Raw genomic sequence first — 18,744 nt, 5'->3', positions numbered from 1 at the left:
GTACGAATTTGGAGTGTTAGAACTGGTACGAATTTGGAGCGTAATCGAATCAGACACATATTTAGGGTTTGTTTGGCAGAGCTCCGCTCCATGATTCTCTATCTTCGAGAGCTAATTCTCTAATAAAGTGACTCCAAATGATTCTCTGGTATAAGTGAATCTATCTTACGAAAATTGTTTGACAAATAGTGTGTGAAGTGATTTTTGAGGAGTTGGAGAGTGGGGAGCAGGTTGGGAGCGGCGAGAAGTGGTTTTTTTGGCTCTCACTCTCTAATACAAAATGAAGACTAGATTCACTTCGTTCTCACCATGGATCGATTCACTTTTTGACTGTTTGGCTACGTAGAAGTGATTCTTGCTGGAAGCGGAGTTGTGGGAGCTCTACCAAACACCCTTACTCAAGTAATATATGGAAACATAGACAATTATATGTTTGTCAAGAATTGGTATTTTTGGGAATGATCTTCATGTGGAAACAAAGACTACATATAGATATATATAGTTTAGGTGAATGATCTTTCCCTCATATGATCTTCCACCTACCATATAGTTTCAACAGTGTATTCTCCCTGGCTTGCTCAATTCATTCTAAAATATGTGTACTAAAGCATTTAAAATTTATTCTAAATTATAAAAGAAATTATAGATGAATTAACCCATACTCAGGGTAGATACAAAGGGAGGCTGTTGGGTTGCAGCCCCGCCCGACTGAGTTAAAAGTAGTAGCTGGAGGCCTTCAAATCAGTTGAAATGTTCCATTTTCTAGCCCACCACGCATCAACTATGTCCCCGTGCCTAACAGAACAATATTTTTTTATCATTTTTAAGGATGCATGTCACATAAACAATCGTGTTAATGCCTCATTTGCCAGTGATAGGTAATTTAGTGTCATCTGTAAAGATGACAAAAGACGAAATGGACTCATCTGACACACACCATGACACTGACGCATCCTAGTTTATGTCTTAACCCTAGTCGTACGATGTTTTACACCGCGCTACCCATTAGTCGTCGACTCATCATTGTTTGTCTTGTTGTCTCCCTCCATCTCCGTTGCAAGGTCATGGCTTATGGTCACCCACGCCCATATCCAAGCTCTAGATCAGCAGGCGGCATTGGTTAATCAGCCAGATTGCCCACTACAAGGTACCAATGCAACCGGCTTAGTAGCCCCTCCTTTAATCTATTTTATATCCACCACTACCAATACTCATTTGTTAATGATCGACCCCAGATCCTAATGATAGGTCTACCTCTCCTCGGTACACACATACAACTCTAGTTATGAGACTTAAATTACTGTAACCATAATACTTGCAAATTATCGCTTGTTTTATCCATCGTGAGTTCTAAAATTCCTATTATTTATCCTGTATTTTTTATGACACGGAGAAAAAAGATAAAACCTTACCTACACGTTTTTTCTAAAACTCTTCTTTTGTTACACTAGGGACCCACACCTTGTCACTGTTAACTCCAATGATCATGGCAACCTTGCCGTCTTTAGCTAGCTGTACTTGCACCTCCAGAACCTCATAATGTGCGACATGGTACATACGACAGCTAGCTCCAAAGATTATAAAAAAAGCAGTGCCTTCTCACATGTTTGGAGGGTAAAAGTGATAGGCAAGTTTAACAACAATTTTCTGGCCTGCCTCTGTCACGGGGTTAGGTAAACCAAAGCTTGGATCGGCTTCTAATGCGGTCATTCTGATTACTGTCTCTGTCACTCTTTGTGCATGTGAATAAATATGGTTGAAAGTAAAACAGATCGTTTTCCTACTATGTTTTATACAAAATGATGATGGCGCCGGGACGGTGTGCACACGTCACTTCCGTCGGATGTAAGTTTTTTTTATTATTCCTGCCAATAAACAAACCAAAAGATGCGACCTTGGTGAATAAATAGATTAACAGTAAAGTGCTTTAGGATATTTGGATCCTCTTATATAAACTTCGGAGCTCTTTAAAACACTTTAACTTACTTTTCAACTCTTAAACTTTAGTGTAAAATGGGCTACTTGCAGGGCCGTTCCTGACTTTTTAGGGGTCTAATGCGAAATCCGATATAGAGACCTCATTCACACAAATATATATAATTATACAAATATTATTGAATATTGACGTATAAAAATTATTATGCACTGTTATGAAGTTTATAAGATAACACATATAAAATATATATAGTCAAAAAACGCTTACTTGTTATCTGATATCATTAATAATATCTTCTAACATTTTGTGATACAAAGTCATCGCTTATATCATTGAGATCAATCTCATTCAATAACTTTTTCCGATATATAGAATCGCCAAGCCATTTAACCTCTCTTGAGTTATTGTTGGTCATAAATAGTTCACAAAAATATTTCAATTTTAAAAAGCTTCTCTCTGCCTATGCAACCATCATATGTATAGTAAATAATACTCTCTTTATATCAAATAGAATTTGTTTTGCTTCTTTAGTGGATTCATCATCATCTAGTTGAATATAAACATAAAAATCAAGAGCTAAAACAAATACTATTTTGAAACGGATGGAGTATTCAATAAGTAATTGAGATATTAGTTTAATAATCTAAACAAGACTGGTAGATAGCGCAATCGCTCTTTACGTATTTGTGTCTAGAATAGATAGCTTTAACAGAAAAAGTGCTAGCGTCTAGTGGCTAGGGGCCCCTCTGTTTTTGAGGGCCCTGTGCGACCGCACCCTCCGCACGCCCTCAGATACGGCCCTGGCTACTTGCTTAAAGCATTAACTCTAAAGTACCGTTTGATTCACGAAATATAACATAAATGATAACAATAATAATTCACACTCAATTACCAGCGGTAACAAGTTTGAATAGGACAATATTATTTTTTAGTGTGATATTTGATTACGGTTGGACTTAAACAAACATAGTGTAACGTTATCAGTTACCGTTAATGTTACAAAAACCAAACAACATCTAAAGTTTAAAGTGAAGAATCAAAATAAGCCATTACTGCATTAGTCACTTTGGGCATGTACAATCTACATATAACTGTTGTCTATATGTCTATTGAAAAACATGTACAAACAATATAAATAACAAGTAATATGGTGGCTTATATGTTTACAGTTTACATAGTCTATAAATTTTTTAATTCATGTGTGAAACACGAGACAAAACAGTCATACATATAGTGGTTGCTTTACCATCTCTTTCATTAGGACATGGACCAAACGCATAAAAAACAATAGTCGAGCTTCGATAGACACCAAGGGCGTGATTCAGCATGTGCATCTTAGAGCAACTCCAGTAGTTCTCTAAAAGACTTCCTAAATCAATAATTTAGGTAGTTAACATGAAAACTATTCTCCAACAGTTCTCTAAATGAACTTTCTAAATTTAACAACTTGTCATCTAACCTTATTTTCTCTCTACATTTGGCAATCATTTAACAACTCCCTAAATAAAAATGTTGACTGTATTATATAGTTTTTATGACTTATTTTTATATGGATAAATACAAAACAAAATTACAACCTATATTTAGAGAACTATTGGAGAACTCACATTTTTTTACTCCAAAAGTCATTTAGCAACTTTTTAAATCTGTGATTTAGAAAGTTAAAATTTACATAACTATTGGAGTTGCTAAAATCCTCATTCATTTTAAGCCACGACCCGATTAAACCGATGGGTCCAATTTGATAGTCGCGCGCCACGTACTACCAGATGTGGTACCTTTAGGCCGACATACGCTTCATCTGCCATTCCTGCCTAGAAGCAACTACATAGGACAAACGTAAGGTGAAACTAAAGCCAAATTTGTTTTTTTAGTTTTTTTCTGCCACGTTTCTCTCCATAATTCTCACTGTGCTAAATGGAGATCAGCTTATTTAATCATGCTTTTTTGTTTGTACAGTTTGTGGAAAAGTGTTTTTTCGCTGACCGCTCTACCTCCGTAAATCTGAAGCACCCGCTACTATGCCGAAGTGACCTGAGCGTCCAGTCCAGGGCCGTGACGGTGGAGTGTGGACCATGTCCTATCACCTTCGCCCTCCCGTCCCCGTCCCTGTCCCACCAACCCCCAAGGCCCAACTCCACTCATCGCCACTGCGCCGAAACCCAAAGCGGGGAGGAGGAGCGGAAAAGAAAAGGAAAATGGGAGGAGCGGAAGCAAGTCCGAGCAAGTCAGAGGATCCGCCGGCCTATCTCCGCCTATAAAATGCCGTCCCACCCCCCACCTTCCTAGCAGCTGCTCTCCACCAAGAGCTGCTGGCACCACCAAACCAATCGCTGGATTTGTCCAGAGTATTTCCGGTTTCACCGCCCTAGATCTGACCCGAGACGCCGCGTCTTCGCTGAGGTTGGTCGCCGCACTTCTCCCTGTAACAATCTAGACTCTAGACTATGGTAGTGTTTTTAGCTTCGATTGTTTCTCCTGTTGGTGGGGAATTTCGTGTGGGGTGCTTATTAGCTATTCGGCGGAACGGAATACAGATGGCGATTACTGTGAGGCGGTCGACGATGGTGCGCCCGGCGCGGGAGACGCCGCGGCAGCGGCTGTGGAACTCCAACCTCGACCTCGTGGTGCCGCGCTTCCACACGCCCAGTGTCTACTTCTACCGCCGCGACGGCCCCGTGCCGGATGCGGAGGGGTTCTTCGACGGCGAGCGGATGCGGCGCGCGCTGGCAGAGGCGCTCGTGCCGTTCTATCCAATGGCGGGCCGCCTCGCGCGGGACGAGGACGGTAGGGTCGAGATCGACTGCAATGGCGAGGGAGTGCTCTTCGTCGAGGCCGACGCGCCCGATGCCTCTGTCGATGACTACGGTGACTTCGCGCCCACCATGGAGCTCAAGCGCCTCATCCCGACCGTCGATTACACCGACGACATCTCGGCCTTCTCGCTACTCGTGCTCCAGGTGAGCTTGCTCAGTTCCTAGTGTTGTTTCAATTAGACTAAGGACAGAAACCGAGGACATATAGCCTTCTGGAAGTCGTACGGCAAAATCTTCACAAACAGCACGCCAATGTTTTTGGGCACATGTATGTAGTACTCCTATTTTGTTTAATGCATGATTGGATAGCTGGGCCTTTTTTATTTGAGAGTACCTCGTGTTCTAGGTTGGTTTTATTAGCTGTAATTGTATCATTGCATAGTACTTCTACCCACCCACCTGGGCTGTCGCTGTGTTGTTCTGGGTGGGGCCTCTGTTTTGGCTGGATTTTAGTACCATAATTCTGAAGCTTCGGTTAGAACTGCTTGAGAATACTTGGCATCATATTTGATATTTCTTTTGGTGATTATGCATCGAATAAACTTGCTGCACCCGGACCAGCTAGTAGCCAATCCTATCCACAAACTGAATTGCATGTATCGGAGCAATGTCAATTATTGTGTGAAATTGCTACTTGCTAGTAGGTCAATAGGACCTATCTGGCTTCCAAGTGAGGTTGCCTGGTCAAGTTTGCAGCTTCATTTAGTCAGCATTTGTTTGATTATCTTTGGACATGCATAGACTTATTTGGATTTAATATTGATGTCTGATTGTTACTTTTAAACTAGCCCAATAGCTTAAGTTTTCCCTGTCTTAAAAGTGAATCCTTTTGCTTTGCAAAACTTTTTTATTCTTGTGAGTTGTAAACTATTCCTCTGTGACTAGGTTTCGATGAATACACCAACTTTCACTTTCAATTCTGCCTAAATTTAACTTTTCTGACCTTGCTGGCCTTCCATTGGTCCATTGTCACGTATACTATTTCATTTTATAATATTTGATTGAATAGGATGTATCACCATTTTTATATCGAATAACCTGAAGAACTTGAATTTAAATTGTAAATATTGCTCTTGTACAACCTTGAATGAAAAAGGTGTTCATTTGCTTTTTTGAACTATGGAGCATGAGTTGACTATCCCCTTACTGGCAGTTCCACTTTGCAACAAAATCAGCTCACTTTAAAACTGAGGTGAATTAATATTTGCCTGGTGTGTCCTAAGTTTGTGGACCCTGCAATTTTGTTAGTCATCAGCCTGTCGACAACTTGCTGAATAATCTTGCTTGGAATGCACATTGCATTTTGGTTGGTACAAAAATGACAGCCTGACTGGACTAATGGAGCATGTTCATGTCATAGTTTTCTCCAAAGCTTTTATTTAACAACAAGGCATAGTATTCACTATTTCATATACTTGTGAGGCCCTCTATTTTCATTCTTGATAGAACCTCTTTCTGTATTGATATAGGCTTCATCATAGTTCATAGGTGCATGCTTATTTATATGTCAGGTTGGCTTCCACTATATTGCGCATTTGAAAACTGTGTTTATATACATTGCACTGGGCAAGGCCTTCATGCCTGTGTGCTTCTGCAAACTGGTTGCTTCATGAAAACATAGGTTTTGGAACAGAGTGTGATGATACAATCCTACATATCTTACTTAGGGAAAATTGGTTCTATAGCATTGAAAGAATTGTGGCCGGAAAATACCATTGAAACATCTTAGACATGTGAAATATCATCGAAAGAATGATCCATTACCCAAAACTAGCTTTCTGTCACAATTTGGAGCTAATACTGTGGATTCACTGTTTAGCTCCTCACCGTCTCCTCATCCCAAATGCTGAGCACTAATGAACAAGCCCCTTAGGCAGAGTCCAGGTGTGCATCCTGGCCGAGCGTCCATGTGTGCTACCGAGTCAAGCATCCGTCTTGCTGTGCTCTGCGTCCACGTGCCTGAGACTGCCAGGCTCGCCCTGCACGAGCTGCCTACCCTCCAGATTGCTGCCCCAGCACGAGCTGTGTTCAGACGCTTGTATAGCTGCCTCGGCGAACTCGACAACTTCAACAACTTCCTCCTGATATAGCTGCCAATCTTGCAACGCCTATCAGCTTCAAGGTTCATGGCGACACGGGAGACCTGATAGCTTCGCATATGAGGCCGTTGGTCAATTGTTCGTTTGTATACCCCATTGGCGAAGGATCTGAAGGCTGTGAGTGTCTTGGGCTGTCATACCCTGGTGGCGTAGAGAACATGCTGGGTTTATGATGGCTAGCCTCCAGCGATTTGTTCACTGCTGGCTCCTCCCCCACATCCAGGGCACATATGGTAGCAAGAACAGGTGGCTATCCTGTATCCTCCATGCATGCATGCCATGCCTAAGAAAGAAGGGAAACAAAACAACATGATATCAACATGGCTTAAGAATGCAGAGGGAAGGAGCCATGGCGCTGGTGTCAGAGTGCTCGGAGACGAGGACTGCGAAGCTTCCCATGTGTGGCAATCAGCCAATGGTGATGACATCGTGATGGAGAGGCCCCTACGTGCAGGCGCAGATTGATGCTGGTGCCTACGTGCCCGTTCACCTGCTTCACGGCCGGATGTTCCATGCGTGCTGGCGGTGCCACCCAACCAATTATCTGTCTCTCTGTTTTCTGCGACACACACCCACACCCACAACTGCGACTGCTGCACTTGCTACCTCATGTGAGCTGTCCATCGCATGAGCTGGAGCTGTCGGCTATGAGGTGGAGCTATGAATCCAGAGTCGCCCCATATAAGCTGCTAAGTCACACCGTCTGCGCATTGTCGGCCTTGCCTTGGTCATGTGAGCTGCTTGTTATCTGTCTCATCATGCGTATCATCTGGTCCCTTATCGCGCATGGACTTAGTCTGTGCACAGGGCCACAGGCAGAAGGGAAGGGGCTTATCCACCACAGTTCTCAGCGATGGGAACTGGGGGAGAGAGATGGGAAGGAGAAGGCGATGATGGTTTCATGGTGTTATCTCAAAATTGTGACATAATGCTAGTTTTGGATAGCAATCATGCAGGAATAAAGGTTTTCAGTCTCTTGACTTTGTGCTTATTTCACTACACCTCAAACCTTATATTGTTCTTTGATAATAGGTTCGGATCTTGTTGCATGATTGCATTATCTTGGAAATTTTATACTTTGTTAGGCTGTAATTTGTGCACAAGTTTTATACTTCTAGGTTGGTGACATGGATACAGGATAATCTGATAGGCTGTAATTTAGCATGACAGATCTTACTAGTGGGCAGAAACTAGTTGTAATATGACATGAAGCATGAGCTTTTGATCGTACAGAGAGTTAAGTATTGTGTCTAGCACGTGAAGATAGCATAGCAGAATTTGGCACAAGGCTGTTTTTGCCTTGTTACACCATATTTTTGTACCTTTATATTGGTGTCAAGCAGGTATGCCTACTTGCCTAGTAGGGACTCCATATCACTTAAACGAAAAATGAAAATACTGTATTAAGCAGTAATAGGTGGTGACCCTGTTTTAGGTGAGCAGTATTGCGTTCTGGGGCAGACAAGCTATATGCAGTGCAAGACTGGAAGCTTCTTTCAATTACTTGTCCTGCTGCATCTGATATTATATTTCAGCATAGCGCATGAACCTCATGCTCTTTTTTTCTTGCCTCCAGGTGACTTATTTCAAATGTGGAGGCGTCTCCCTTGGTGTTGGCATGCAACACCATGCAGCGGATGGCATGTCTGGCTTGCACTTCATTAACTCATGGTCTGACCTCTGCCGTGGAGCTCAAATTTCTGTCATGCCCTTCATTGACCGCACCCTTCTTCGTGCTCGTGATCCACCAACTCCATCTTTTCAACATATCGAGTACCAGTCTGCCCCAGCTATGTTGTCCTCCACAACCCAGTTCCTTGCTTCCAAGTCAAAGCCACCTGCCACTGCTGTGGACATTTTCAAGCTCACTCGCTCAGACCTTGGCCGGCTGCGCTCACAGCTTCCTGCAGGGGAAGGTGCACCCCGGTTCAGCACATATGCAGTGCTAGCGGCACATGTCTGGAAATGTGTCTCCCTTGCACGCAGCCTACCTCCTGAACAACCCACCAAGTTGTATTGCGCCACTGATGGCCGACAACGGCTACAGCCTCCACTACCAGATGGGTACTTTGGCAATGTCATCTTCACCGCGACACCACTTGCTGAGGCGGGCAAGGTGACCAGTGAGCTGGCAGAAGGAGCAGCAGTCATCCAGGGAGCACTGGATAGGATGGACAACGACTACTGCCGCTCAGCGTTAGACTACCTGGAGCTTCAACCGGATCTGTCAGCACTTGTGCGTGGAGCGCATACCTTCCGCTGCCCGAACCTAGGGCTCACCAGCTGGGTGCGCCTTCCTATCCATGATGCTGACTTCGGATGGGGCCGGCCTGTGTTCATGGGGCCAGGTGGCATTGCGTATGAAGGTCTGGCGTTTGTCCTCCCAAGTGCAAATGGCGACGGCAGCCTGTCCATTGCTATCTCGTTGCAGGCTGAGCACATGGAGAAGTTCCGGAAGCTAATCGGCGAAGCTTAAACGGTGCCAACTGTTGAAGGAGGATGTTATTGGGCGAGAAGGATTATGCTCTGCCCAAATTCTCAGATAAAATACTGAAGTTTCAAGTGAACCCAGTGGCTGCACTTTCACTTTGAAGACTTGCAGAGGAAATTCATGGTCACTTCATTTTGTGAGATTAATTATAGAGAAAGGGTAGAAATTATATGAAGAAACATAGTAAAAAATCATTGTTAGGAACAAACTCCAATAGCAGGCTCTACTTGTACGTCGCAGACATAAGCTGAGACTGAGCTGCGATTGCAACAGATTATACTCTTCTATCAGGTTGACTGAAGTTCCCTCAGTGGCCAATCTTGGATCTTTCTGCAGGTGTTGTGCAGATCTTAGCCCTTTTTCTGAGGCTTGAAAAAGAACCCCAAACTGAGATTCTCAATTGCTGCAGGCTGATGAGATGCAACTGAGCACACAGCCTGAGGTTGTGGCGGTGTGGCCTGATCTGGCTTGCCATTGTCGGACATCGTCATCGGCGCCGGGGACACCGAGCAGTTCGTCGAGGCACTAGTTTTTCAACACTGCTGGGTGGTGAGCAGTTCTATTACGCCATGACGCCACCTTGCACAAACTTTACGTTGCGATTACCTCTGCATAGCGGCGGTCCTAACATTCTAAGGGCCCGGGACAAGGTTTCAAATAGAGGCCTTTCAAATTATTTTTAATGTATAAATGTTACTAATTAAACACTCAAAATACATCTAAAAATATTTATATCAAATAATAAGTAAATAAAAGAATATATATTATAGTATTACTTTAAAATTTTCTTCTAACATGTTTAGATATTCATTATTTTGTTGATGGGCTATCGGATCACGTGACTAGAATTCGGGGTTTATCGACCAATGTACCGCTTTGATCAAGTCCTTGTTGCAAACCTGAGCTATAGCCTATGCCTATCAAGTACTTAGCTTGTATGAGGACGCGTGACGTAAAACAAAGGACGCGTAAAATAGAAGACGCGTGACTGCAAATAATCTTTTTTAGAGTGAATTTAGAAATAAAGGATTAAATAAGAGATAAGATAGAAGAGCTGCTGGAACGGTCTTATGTTAGGGATCCATGGCTCGTCCAATATATTAGGGAGCAAAAACAATAATAATAAGTATTTTTTTTATAATGGATGTTTTTAATAGAAAAATACATTGATTCCTTCCCATTAGTAATGTATATAGAGATGTTTAAACGGAGACAATTGATAGTATCGGAAGAGAGCATATAAAAAGGAACATGATCATTAATTTAGTGCAAAACAGATCAACGATATTAACTTATCAGTCCGTTTGGATGTTAGCATTGAGACAGAGGAATTGTATTGGGGTAGGAATGCCAAAGCTGAGTGGAAATGGAAATGGCCTTCAATCTCATTGTTGTTGTTTGATTGTATATATAATTGGAAATGGGATCGGGAGATCATCCAAACAACGGAATTGGAGGTTGTCCAATGACACGCTCCAATGCTAACTTCCAAATGGGGTATATTAGTAATTTAGGCCCATTTAGGACGGCTCTAGCTCTATAAAATTTAGTATAGTTAGTGGAGAAGATCACTAGATACTCTAAGAATCGTGGAGATGTGAGTTAACTTTAGATGACATTTAAATAAGTCGATTTTATTTATTATTCAGATTAAAAATATATCTTTAAATATTAAATTTAAAACTACCACTCTATAGTGGAGCGAATTTGGATCAGTTCCAAATACTCCCAACTAGGTGCATCTCAAGCTAAAAACACCTATCCTGACACCATGTGCAGGTATCTAGATTGCGTCCCGTTTCTAGCGAGCTACACTTACCCATGCAACCAATCACATGGATAGGGCACTACCAAGCTCGTCTGTCGAACTCTGGGAAGGTCCTCCCATATCATAGTTGTGTTGGGTCTCTGCTAGAGTGTGCATTTAAGCTAGGTGTAACAAGCTAGCACAAAGCACGGGGAAAAAGCACGACCCAAGCACAGTACGATATGGAAAAATTTCGGCCCGGCCCGGCTCGATGCACCGGTCTGCTTGGGCCGAGGTCCTAGCCCGTTTATGCAAGCACAAAACGGCCTTCACTGTATATTAGCGGGCATGTGTTCATGCACGCCTTCAGGGTGACACAGTCCATGGGCTAGTGCCCATCGTCCACCCGCCCTCAAGCCTAAGACCGTCTACAACAGTTTATTCATAGTTTACCTAAAAACACTATTTTACACTGTTATGCACTGTACATTGCACCAGAGTGGAGTTTGAATATATGAATGAGGATGGATAAACTGCTGGATATAGTATAAGAGGCAAGTTGCCCAACCAATGAGCCAACCATCGGTTGAACTGGAACCCTAAACCTAAATGGCCAGACGCGAGACACTCAAACCCACAGCGCAACCGCCCTCGCCCACTTTCCCTTCGCCTTGTCCTTCCCCAATCCCCAGTCGCCGACCGCACACATTCCATCTTGCCCCTTGCGCTCTTCACTAGCCGGCAGCCACCGCCTGCCCTGGCCCTACGTTCTCTAGGCTCGAGCAGCAGGGAGCACACACATCCAGTGACAACCTTCCGCCCAACTATACATGTCCAGACGAGCTGGGCTTGCCGAGCGGCCCGAAATCCGGCTCGAGCAACACGACCCAATTTTATTTTTCTATTTTTTCATATAAATACATATATTATACTTGAATATAGAGTATAAACACAAGAAACATGTGTTTTTGTTGGTTATGTGGGTGTAAATAAATGTTAAGAGCTAATAAATATAGTTTAAACCCACAAATATGCATATTTTTAGGATATTTTTATCGTTTAAACGTCATATGCTATTATGGACCCATTTGGCCCGTGGGTCGGCCCGGCACGATTATTAACCTAGCGGGCGGTGTCTGAGCCTCGCTCGGGATACGTGGGTCGGCACGACCCGAACCGCTAGCTAATCCGGGCTGGACCGGCACGGTTCCAATCCGTACCAAGCCTAGCCGTGCTCGGGTCGGACTGGCACGACCCATTTAGACATCTATACGTCCAGCCCACGTCCGATCCGGCGACAACCGTCCTAGGCCGGCTTGCGTCCGGCGTGGCGGTGGCTGTTGAGAACTACGTCACCACGGATCACCAGATCCGCTCCCTTCCCTCCCGTCAGCAGTAGAGGCGCGAGAAGCTGTAGAGAACCTGTCTCCCTTCCCATAAGCACAACAGAGTAACACACGAGACACATGATATAGGGTTGGGCCTCTGGCCTCTTTCTCTTCTCTGTATTATGAGGGGGTGTATAGGTTCCTTATATAGAGATGTGAGACCCCTCAGGGGCAAAGCCGGTATTTGCCCACATAACCCTAACTAGGGTTACTTAACACTCCCCCTTGGGCGAATACCACGACCAACACATGCCTCATTAAAACTCCCAAAAAACCAGTGGAAAATATGGAGAAAGAGCGCATGGTGACGCATATTGCATTTGCACTTTGTTGCCTCGTTAAAAACCTTATGTGAGAAACTTCAAGAAAACTCACTAAGGGAAAAAGAGTGCAACAACTATCATTAGGACATATTTCGATCATCTAGATCTAGATTCAATTGAATCTTCTATAAAGGCTAACTTTAGAAATATGCTCCCCCTGATCCTTGCAAAACTATCTCAGTATGGCAAAATAACTTCTTCTGGAAGTTTATGCAGTTATGCACATATTGATTTAGCAAATAGATTGCATATTGTTGCAAGGATTATATCAGGAACTTCACCTCTACTCACTTCTAGGATATACGAGGTAAGTGCACGTATCAACGTAAATAAGCCACTTTGACTGATGGTGTTCGATCGGCTGGATCTATATATTTGATAGAAACTTCCATAAAAGGCTCACATATTGATCATCAAGCTGACGCCTTCAGGGCATAGAATATGACATTTATTGTCTCACGATTGTGATCAATATAAGCATTTGCTCCCCCTGACGATGACATCTGCCAAAGTCGTTATCCCTCATAACTCAAGCATATTCTTCAAGATATATGTCTCATTGTTCATCTAGAATAACAAGAATGGATGAGGTTGGGGTGCTATCATTTTCTATCTTACACCACGATTTATACATAGTTGTGCAAAGCAAGTAAAATGTCCTTCTATGGGACTTAGGGGTAATATAGTTGCAATAGTACATATTCTAAATATGACACATCGCTCTAGGTGTTCATCCATTGCAACATCTATGATGATGTAACAAAAGTCCACCAAAGATCGTAATCCATCAGGGATTTTTCATCGATCAGATATATCGTTATAGTCTGTCATTCTGGCATAATGGGAATATTTTGCCAGTAACACCTAAACCTTATAGGTTTCTGCCATCGGGGCTTTAGAGGATATCGTAATTCCACATCTAGTGAAAATACCATGAGTAAAACTCATGGAATGCACATGTGCTTATTCGGTGAACTTCAAATCCTTTGGTACCTCATCTGATACCTTTTCGGGTCTGTATGGGTCTTTATCCCTTTATAGGGATTATCAAACTTTGATGTTTAACACAGACTTTATTTCTTCTGGAAAGGTTCCATCAAGGAACTATAATCTCATCTAGGAGATATTCTCTCTACATAGGAGAATGCTCATTCGTCAGGAATGTATTATTCGGTACGAGATTTATATGTTGCATATTTATAATTCAAAGATATGAGTCCTCCTAGGATCTCATGACGGATCTTCAGAATCCTATTAACTATATATTTTAATTCATGCCATTTGCCAGATATATTACATAGCAGAATAGTGTTTACTCAACACATATGTGGGATGGGTCTCTTACAAGACCACTTGAACCATCCATTCACCACACATTATTTCAATAGTGCCCATAAATGTCCGAACTTCAAACTCGTGACTTTCATTTTGCGATTATTGGTTCAGCCTCGATTGCATTTATCAATGACCCGATAAGAGAGCTTAAAACACTCATGCCTAGGACTTTGTTTTGGATCCCTTTGCAATCTAGAGAGGCAAGAACGAAGGATTTAATAATGATCTCCATCATTTCCCAAAAACGAAGGATTCATTGTTCCGTATTCCCAGCACAATGATATTGCGCGCATTGCTAGGAATTTCATCATCAAGATGAACCTCTTCGTGAGGCAAATCACCAGGGTGAATTAATCAGAGGAGAGTTATTACATACCACGTGAATCTACAATCAGAACATATACATTGACTAAGGCCAATGGATCATATTCACAGGCGTCCCCGAGAATAGATCAAATGCCAATAAGTCAAATGTGGATATGATATTTATCCCGGGTTATCCACATCTACATCAGGTAGAAACATTCAAAACCAATATGGTTACTCCTCAATGATTTCTGGCAAACTCCATATACACAGGAGTACACACCGAATGACATGTTCAGTTTGGCTTTTGTGCGTTTAATAGAATATTGAGGCATTATACTATATGGGCATTCCTCCCCTAATGTCGAGATGTTCTAAAAAGCATACAGATAAAATCCCCAACCACAATCATCCAGTTGTGGCCAATGTATGCTATTGTGGTGATTTATATTTGGGAAATCTTACGCACATTACAGATAGAGGTTTTATGCAGTGAGCTTTGGACTTAGATTAATGTAGTGGCATGAATACTACATATTTGTCCTTCAACATGAAGGGTTAGTCTCAACATCCAGCGAGACACACAACAACAAGTTGCTTCGTTGTTACAATTCTACCAACTTATTGTTATTATTACCAAATGCACAGTCAATCATTAAGATTTAGACTAATATGCACAACACTATTTTATCCATAAGGATCCTTCAGGGGCTCATGCATCTCATTCGTCGTTTGGAGCCATTAGTTGACTTCAGATCAACAAGTAAAATGACCATCAGAGTCTACCGCTCATAAGGACATTCACTGGTTGTATTGTGCTTTGAGGCACATAGGAAAAATGTGTGTGTTTATATTGGTAGTAAAGTGCACGGCATCAGGCCAATGCTGCCAAACAGAGATTTTTATGTGCAGAAATGTATAGTCCAACTCGTTTTATCATTGCCCATGGTTTACCCAATTACTCATACCGTTCTGAAATTGGGTATCGATTTATGAAACATTTTTAGGTATAATAATTTTGAGAACTTATAACAATAATTAATTATTTGTGGTGTTGCCAGCAAGGCAAACATTTCTCCTCTTACTATATACCAAATTGTTCTATATAGCATTATTTCGATCTCTTCATTGTTCAGCAAAAAGAGAAGCTTTGAAATAGAACATACAAGGCCAAGAATTCCTTTTATCTGGAAAAAATCATCTGATTCATAAGCTTTCGACAAAGCAAATGGAGATAACTGCTTAGCAAGAGCGAAAGAAATACCAATATCCGTCTGGGACTAGTCTTCAACAACAGATAGTAGTACTCTCATACGAAAGGAGTCATTAGGACTAGGGAGAATACAACAGGTCTCCATAAGATCTTTATATTTCTATCACAAATTACCATCACTGACAATATTGCGGTCGAGAATTGTGGCTCTTCCAACGCCAAGAACCAAGGACAAATTAGTGCCTAATGTAGCTTCAAGCTCTGTGGTGATGTGGGATTCCATGGCTATTTTTGTACTCTTCTTACTTCTGGTAGATCAGATATAGATTATGGTAAGCATGTCAAGGGGTGGAATACAATGTAGTTCTGCTACATAAACCCCAGATATATGTCTATTCAGAATCGACCTTTACCATTTGGTTTATAGTATATACCATACCAGTCAAAGGACTATCCCAAGTCAATTCAACGACTATAAGTATTTAAATTCTGAGAGATGTATGCAACACAAGCATAGAGGTCCTAGATAGGCTGAGTAAAGTGGTTCGACGAGAACACACAATGTTTTTTCACACCAACAAAGTGAAAATTTTCTCAGAATAACCTATGCTCGCAATCTCTGTGTTGCTAGGGGTTACATGCCCTTTTATCTTAGAATTTGCTTCATGTCGTTCAGCGACAAAGAGAGCAATGTGTCAACAACTGGTTGAGCAATATATGACTGAAATTTCTAGCCTTTATTTATTTGGCAAGGTCATATTGCTTACTAATAGAATCCCAATTTGTGATGTCTTCTATGCCAAAAAGACTTTAACACATTATATTATATACATCTTCGGGTTACTTTAGGTAAATCTTTATGCATGAGATGAGAGCAGAGAATTAACTTATCTGTGTTTCATATTTCAATTTAATTTCCTAGATTTACAAGTACTATAGAGCTTGATATAGTTGTTATGGTCACTTGGCGACATATATAAATATATGATGCCACACAACACAATCAAATAAAATATAGAGACAAACAAAATTCTTTACGAAGATTGCACATAATGTGACTTCAGGGCCTTGAACAACCTTCCACAATCCACGTGAGTATAAGCTCTAGCGTATGTGGCGTCAACGTATGTGCGACCATCAGGGCTACGACAACATAGCAAGCCTTTGTAATAAGCGCAATAGGCACAATATTGGCTCAATAGTTGGGGTACATGATAAGTCCACACAACGTGCGCAACAAGCGCATTTGTGGCTTGATGGTCATGATAGACGAATAGTGCCTACAGGGCATGCGAAAAATACACAACTCGGCGATGGCGGTCTGACGCAACAAGAGCGGTTTGAGTAAATGAGAGTGCGATATAGCAATCACATGACGCAACCAAGTGCATACGACACAAATACTACATCGTGTTGCTAGGGCGCAGCCAATGCTTAGCCAATATCATAACTGACCCGATTAATAATTTAGTCTGATCGGTATGTTCGGGTATCCACTATACAATTTAATCGCTCGGCGTGAGTCTGAAAGCTCAACGCGACACAAATATGTCTAGCGATTTAAGTATGTGCATTATAGCCTTCATATACATTTTAATAATTTCCTGCTATTTACTGTATAAAATAAAGCAGAAAAATAATAATAGAATTAATGCACGACCATAAGCATATCAGGTGCATGAAGGCATTTTCCCCATATTCATGCATGTGTTTTGTAATAATTATTTACTGCGAGAAATAATTAATTAAAGTGGAAATTGTAACATAAAACAAATTTTATTCTTCTTGTTATTTGCAAAGAAAATAAACAAAATAAATAACATAGAGCATTTATACAAATTTAAGTTGTACATTAATTTGACAGGATTTTATAGGAAAAAAACTATAAAGCCCATTAAGGTAACAACCCTATTTCTTGTCTTTTGTTTTCTTATTTGTTTTCATTCGCTCCCAGCTGCATGCACGTGGCCTATGCTGGTCTCATCCGAGCATGCAACTCCTTCTCAACCATGCATGCATTCCGGGTCAGACGCCATATCTCCCAGCCGTTGCGCACGCCCTAATCCCTATCCGGTATCCGCGCGTCCACCAACTCGGAGGCAAAGCGAAAGCGTCCACCCCCTCCAGAGGCCTAGAGTAGATCCAGAAGGCCAGAGAATGATGGACGTTTTGACCGCTGAGGCAGAAGGCCAATAGCAGGGACGCAACACCAACTTCCGCCGCCGCCCCTATCCCCAAGACTTGCACCTTTTTCTCGTGAGTTGTTACTGGATGCGCGTGGATGGCGCTGCTCCCGATCCCGAGTTCGACAACCCATGCACAACTCAATCAGTAAACATACCGCTTGTTTGCATAGAGGGAGAATCGAAGCCTGTCGCGTAGGATAGTTTGGCTAAGCCAAGTGCAAGTCGCCTAGAGGGGGGTGGATAGGCGGAATCTAAAATTTACAAACTTAAGCACACACTACAAGCCGGGGTTAGCGTTAGAATTAAATCCGAGTCCGAAATAGAGGGAAAACAAATCAACCAAGAAATAAAGCAGATGAACACAGTGATTTGTTTTACCGAGGTTCGGTTCTAAAGAACCTAGTCCTTGTTGAGGTGGTCATGAAGACCGGGTCTCTTTCAACCCTTTCCCTCTCTCAAACGATCACTTAGACCGAGTGAGCTTTCTCCTTAATCAAACGGGTCACTTAGACCCCGCAAGGACCACCACAGACTTGGTGTCTCTTGCTTTGATTACAAGTCACTTGAGAATAAGAATGGGAAAAGAAGAAAGCACGATTGCAAACGCCAAGCGACAAGAGCAACAAATAACACATGAATTTCTCTCTCTCAAGTCACTAATCACTAATGATCACTTGTCTTAATTATGGAACTTGGAGAGATTGGAAGCTTTGATTGTGTCTTGGAATGGATTGCTGGCTCTTGTATTGAATGCATATGATTGGAGTGCTTGGGTGTTGTGAATGGAGGTGGTTGGGGTTGTATTTATAGCCCCCAACCACTTCCTAGCCGTTGCTCCCTTTCTGCCGACCGCGGACGGTCCGCGCCCTTCGTCCGGACGGTCCGCCCCTGCACATCAACGGCT

The 18,744-nt window shown here is 42.2% G+C and overlaps 1 protein-coding gene across 2 annotated transcripts; it reads left to right on the top strand.

Moving 5' to 3' along the window:
- Nucleotides 1-4,117: 4,117 nt before the first annotated feature.
- On the top strand, nt 4,118-10,073 carry LOC100279386 (uncharacterized). Of its 2 annotated transcripts, NR_158732.1 has the most exons (4): nt 4,118-4,339; nt 4,474-4,896; nt 8,428-9,678; nt 9,752-10,073. NR_158732.1 is itself a non-coding variant. In NM_001366077.1 (3 exons), the coding sequence occupies exons 2-3, from the start codon at nt 4,474-4,476 to the stop codon at nt 9,325-9,327; spliced, it is 1,323 nt and encodes a 440-aa protein (NP_001353006.1). In that variant the 5' UTR covers nt 4,239-4,339; the 3' UTR covers nt 9,328-9,652. The 2 variants fall into 2 exon arrangements, 1 of the variants encoding a protein (NP_001353006.1); NM_001366077.1 differs by lacking the exon at nt 9,752-10,073 and having other exon boundaries at nt 4,239-4,339; nt 8,428-9,652.
- Nucleotides 10,074-18,744: the final 8,671 nt, after the last annotated feature.

The sequence above is a fragment of the Zea mays genome, chromosome 2 (genome assembly GCF_902167145.1).
Source record: "Zea mays cultivar B73 chromosome 2, Zm-B73-REFERENCE-NAM-5.0, whole genome shotgun sequence".
NCBI lineage: Eukaryota > Viridiplantae > Streptophyta > Magnoliopsida > Poales > Poaceae > Zea > Zea mays.
The sequence above is the reverse complement of the archived record's forward strand: the minus strand, read 5'-3'. Positions and strand labels throughout refer to the sequence as shown.